At 37.5% G+C, this 5,217-nt stretch overlaps 1 protein-coding gene across 2 annotated transcripts in view; it reads left to right on the top strand.

Annotated features, from left to right (window-relative positions):
- Positions 1–972: 972 nt before the first annotated feature.
- The window catches only part of LOC106883233 (ras GTPase-activating protein nGAP), a 21,893-nt gene continuing 17,648 nt past the window's right edge, over positions 973–5,217 (top strand). For both annotated transcript variants that reach the window (XM_052975484.1, XM_014934163.2), the window contains exons 1-4: positions 973–1,091; positions 1,296–1,381; positions 3,107–3,161; positions 4,396–4,528. In XM_052975484.1, the coding sequence (XP_052831444.1) occupies positions 1,024–1,091; positions 1,296–1,381; positions 3,107–3,161; positions 4,396–4,528 (342 nt within the window). In that variant the 5' untranslated portion in view covers positions 973–1,023. The remainder of the gene's footprint in view (positions 1,092–1,295; positions 1,382–3,106; positions 3,162–4,395; positions 4,529–5,217) is intronic.

Genomic DNA, 5,217 nt, shown 5'->3' with positions numbered 1-5,217 from the left:
AACTGCGGTGATTTGAAACTGTTCCAATAAACACTTAACTCTTATATAGAAAATTAGAAGAACCAGGGCCAGAGAATGGGAGGGCGGGGCACGAAAGTGATCGGCGGTGGGGGAGGGGCATGCGAGGACAAACCAAACAGATTTTATCAGCTGACACAAACTTTATGGCATGAAAGGAAAAGAAAAAAAAATTGAAAAATTAAAATTTAAAAAAAAAAAAATGTAAAATGTGAAGTGGTGTCACATTCCTGATGACTGGGTCTTTGAGTTCATTTGTCTGCTAAATTCCGCTGGAATGAGATGAGACTGAGTGAGAGGTGACAAAGTGTTTCAAATTGATAGACGAAGAATGAGTTAAGTGAAATGGCCTCGATTAGGAATTGAAACTGCAACTGCAACTGCATCGTAAATATAACTTTAAAATGCCACTGTACAATGAAGGTGTGTTTGTTTGTGCTGTTACTGACATGAGGCATTAGGTATCTGGTGTGTGACATCAGTTACAAACACACACACACACACACACATGCTGTTGTTAAAGAAGCTCTCACTCTCTCCCACACACACTCATATTTAGTCATGAAACTAATGTTAAAGATGGCTCTCTCTCTCTCTCTCTCTCTGGTGTTATTGATGTCACCACACACATACACATACAAACACTGTTCTTAACTGATGTCTCACACATGTAAGACTGTGGTTTCAATTCATGGACCTGGTAATACATTGTGTTATGTCTTGCAATGGATGGTAAACCTACCTAAAAAAACAAACAGAAGGCCTCAATATGGACAAGAACTTCTAAACTACTGGGTCGTAGGCTTACCCGAGGTGTTGAGTACCACCTTTACAATGAGACTGTACAGGTAGAAGTGTGGCCTTTCTTTTATTGAATATGTCTTTCTGGAGAGCAAGTCAGATTTGATACAATTGACCCCTTAATTGTATTTTTAAACTTTCATTTTTCTTTTTTGTTTTTGTTTTTTTTGCAGATATTTTTGTGAAATCTTTCTGGATTCCTCAATGCATGCCAAAACTTCCTGTAAAACACAGTCAGAAATGCTGTTTTGGGGAGAGTTCTTTGAATTCAGGTAATTATTATTCTGTTTTTAATCCTCCAGAATCCAGCTTCCTTAGTCACATGTAATTCTTATTTTATTCTCGTTCTTCTGACTTAATTATGCATTGTCTTGTACCTTTGAAATGTTGAAATCCCTTCCCCAAAATTTCAGGCCTTGTGCTTCCTGTAGAAAGAATTAGTATTGTTATTATTATTATTTTTTATCTTGTTTCAGTAACTTGCTCAACATAAAACAGATTATTTTGTATCTGTATCGAGAAGCAGACAAGAAGAAGAAAAAAGATAAAAATACTAAAATAGGTCAGTTGTTCTCAGCTCCAATTATACTCTGTCTTCTTTTCAATTGAGTTTAAAGTTCCAACACAAAGTACTAAACTGCAAATTAATAAGATTGTTATCTATCAGGCCACTGTTTATATCTATGTGTTAGAGGCCTTGTATTTATCTACATGTATTTGTGGCCTTGGGATAACATCAAGATGTCTTCATGGCCTTATATCTATAGCTACATGTGTTAGTGACCACTGGAGACACCTACATGTGTTTGTAGCCTTTGGATAACATCAAGATGTCTTCATAAGCTTTCTATCTATAGCTACATATGTTAATGACCACTGGAGACACCTATATGTGTTTGTGGCCTTTGGACAACATCAAGATGTTTTCATGACCTTATGATTATATCTACATGTGCCAATCACCACCAGAGATACCTACATGTGTCTATGGCCTTGTAATTATATCTACATGTGTTAGTGACCATTGGAGGCACCAAGCTTTCAGGAAATATGTACTGGGGTTAATTCAAGGTGGTGCCCCAGCATGGCCACAGTCCAATGACTGACAAATGAAAGATGACTGATACTTTCTAATAAGAAAGCTTATAATAGTACTAACAACTCATCTCATAAATTAAGCAGTAATTCGTTAAAGTCTGTTGTCTGTTTTTTCAGCTACAGATCCACCCTGGTTAAACAGATCAAAGTTGTTCTGACTGTAGCCAGCCCATCTTTTTGTGTGGCACCATCTCCAGTGCTTTTTATGTGGCACCAATACCAGTGTTTTTCATATAGCACCATCACCACTGATTTTTGTGGCACCAACACCATTGCTTTCTATGTGGCACCAGCACCAGTGCTTTCTATGTGGTACCAGTGTTTTTCACATAGCACCATCACCATTGATTTTTACATGGTACAATCACCACTGCTTTTTATGCAGCACCAGCATCACATTGCATCACCTAATGTGTCCTCCTGTGTCTAAGAGCAAGAGTTTTAACAGCTATTTCTAGCATCTGAGTGGCTTCTAGAAATAGCTGTGTTTCTTTTGGTCGGTCTGTGGTAGATTCCAGTCAGCACCCGCCGCCCACTACAACCACAAAGAAGTTTCTTCGAGTGGACTTGTGGTAGACCCACATGACAGTACCCCATCTACCACCACTGCTTCTTACAGGAAATATTGACCTTGTGCAGCAGATAAATCAAGTGCATTCTTAAGTATTCCATATGTGGAATGGTATGGTGGAAGCTTTTGGTATTTGTCACCCTACTAACTGCCAAAGAATGTCATTTATTCATCTTAGTTTTTTTTTGAGTTAATTTATTCTGAAATAACATTTTAAATATTTCAATTAAAAAATTGTTTCTAAAATTCTGCCAACAACAGCAATATCAACAACAACCAGAACAGCAACATAATTAATGATATATTAACAAACAGACTAGAAAGAAATTTCGAGACCCAACAAATTAAATTTGATCATTTTAGACATAGATACAGCCCCATCCTGCACTCTTACACCACCATACAGACACACCAGAACACATAATAACACACAGACACCATCATATACACATACACATACACCACACGAACACACAGAAACCTACATATACATGCATCTTCACTCTGATGCACACACACACACACGCACGATTACACCAACAGATTCAACCCCTCTTTCTTTCTCTTTTATATAATATTTTTGTTTTATTCTATATATATTTTTTTTCTATATTTCAGGAATTGTAACTATTCCAGTCTGTGACCTTGGTAACAAACAGTTAGTTGAGAAATGGTATGTTATCTACATATCTTATTTTCTATTTTGTTCTAAATATTTTTTCTTCTTCCAGGAAATAGAGAACATTGTTGTTGTTATTATTATTATTATTATTATTATTATTATTATAATGGCAGCAAGGCGATAGCATCATTACTGCATTGGACAAAATGCTTTGCAGTATTTCTTCCTGTCTTTACATTCTGAGTTCAGATGCCACCAAGGTCAACTTTGCCTTTCATCCTTTCTGTGTTGATAAATTAAGTACCAGTCAAGCACTGGGGGTCAATGCAACTGACTTAGCCCCTTCCCCCAATATTTCAGGTCTTGTGCCTATAATAGAAAGGAATGTGACAATCTGGCAGAATTGTTAGCACGCTGAGCCAAATGCTTAGTGGCATTTTTTGTCTGTCCTTACGTTCTGAGTTCGAATTCCACCAAGGTCGATTTTGCCTTTCATCCTTTCAGGGTCGATAAATTAAGTACCAGTTGTGTACTGAGGTCATTGTAATCAACTTACCCCCTCCCCTGAAATTTCAGGCTTTGTGCCTATAGTAGAAAGTATCATGGTTATTATTATTGTAAAAGCACCCACTACACTCTCGGAGTGGTTGGCGTTAGGAAGGGCATCCAGCTGTAGAAACTGCCAAATCAGATTGGAGCCTGGTGTAGCCATCTGGTTTCACCAGTCCTCAGTCAAATCGTCCAACCCATGCTAGCATGGAAAGCGGACGTTAAACAATGATGATGACGATGATGATTATTATAGTAGTGACAAGCGGGCAGAATTGTTACCACGCCGAGCAAAATGCTTAATGGTATTTCATCTGCCCTTATGTTCTGAGTTCAAATTTTGCCAAGCTCAACTTTGCCTTTCATCCTTTTGGGGGTTGATGAAATAAGTACCAGTTATGCCCTTAGGTCGATGTAATCAACTTGAAATCATTATTGTTAAAGCAGTGAGCTGGCAGAATTGTTAACACACCAGGCAAAATGCTTAGTGGCATTTCGTCCATCTTTATGTTCTGAGTTCAAATTCTGCCGAGGTCAACTTTGCATTTCATCCTTTCGGAGGGGTCAATGAATTAAGTACCAGTTGAACACTGGGGTCGATATAATCGACTCATCTCTTCCCCAAAAATTTCTACCCTTGTGGCAAAATTTGAAACCACTATTATTGTTGTTATTGTTGTTATTATTATTATTATTATTATTATTATTATTATTATTATTATTACTCTTTGGCTAGGTTCACTGTGAATAGTGTTACTGTTGGCAAACAGTTGAAAGAAAACCGAGCAGAATTACCCATGATTCGGGTACGGATCAAATACCAATCTGTACAGATTCTACCTCAAGAACTTTACAAAGACTTTACAGAGGTAAAAACCATTTCTTTGTTTCTTTATTGGTTTTCATTTCTAATACTTTACATGTACCATGTCCTCACGTTGTTTGTTTTTTGTTCTTCGTTTTTTGGGGGGATTTACTATATATAATGTACACACGGTGGACCCCCAACCATAGCCATTCAATGTTTAAAAGCTAAGTTTTATTGATATTGCTTTCAAAATTCCTGTTTTGTTTTTCACTTGTAAAAGATTGATAGTTGCAATAGAGACATTAGTCTCTCTCTCTATCACCTTTCAACAAAATTATATATTAAGAAACAGTAGAACAATTCAACACCATAATAAAAATAAGTTTTATTTTTTGATGATGCTTGGTTTTACAAGTCCTGTCATTCAGCTTAGCAGCCGCTGGATTGATTTGCAATCGGTATTGGAAGGTTAAGAGTTTCCTTGATGCATGCCAGAGAAGCAAGTAGCTATCACCATCGAAGGCATCGTGGTGAAGAGTGCTTCGTTGAGGAGCAAGGTGTTGTCACATCGAAGGTGTCGCGCTCAAGAGGCTTATAAAATGAAAGTAACGCTTTAAGTACTGGTTTTACTACGCATGCACACTCAAGGGGCTTCCGGGAAGGCAAGTCCCTTGTGCATGCGTAGATTGTACTTCCTTAATGGCGGCCATAATTTCGCACCACTACACACTCATTAACTTGTATAGATTG

The sequence above is a fragment of the Octopus bimaculoides genome, chromosome 21 (genome assembly GCF_001194135.2).
Source record: "Octopus bimaculoides isolate UCB-OBI-ISO-001 chromosome 21, ASM119413v2, whole genome shotgun sequence".
Lineage (NCBI taxonomy): Eukaryota > Metazoa > Mollusca > Cephalopoda > Octopoda > Octopodidae > Octopus > Octopus bimaculoides.
The sequence above is the reverse complement of the archived record's forward strand: the minus strand, read 5'-3'. Positions and strand labels throughout refer to the sequence as shown.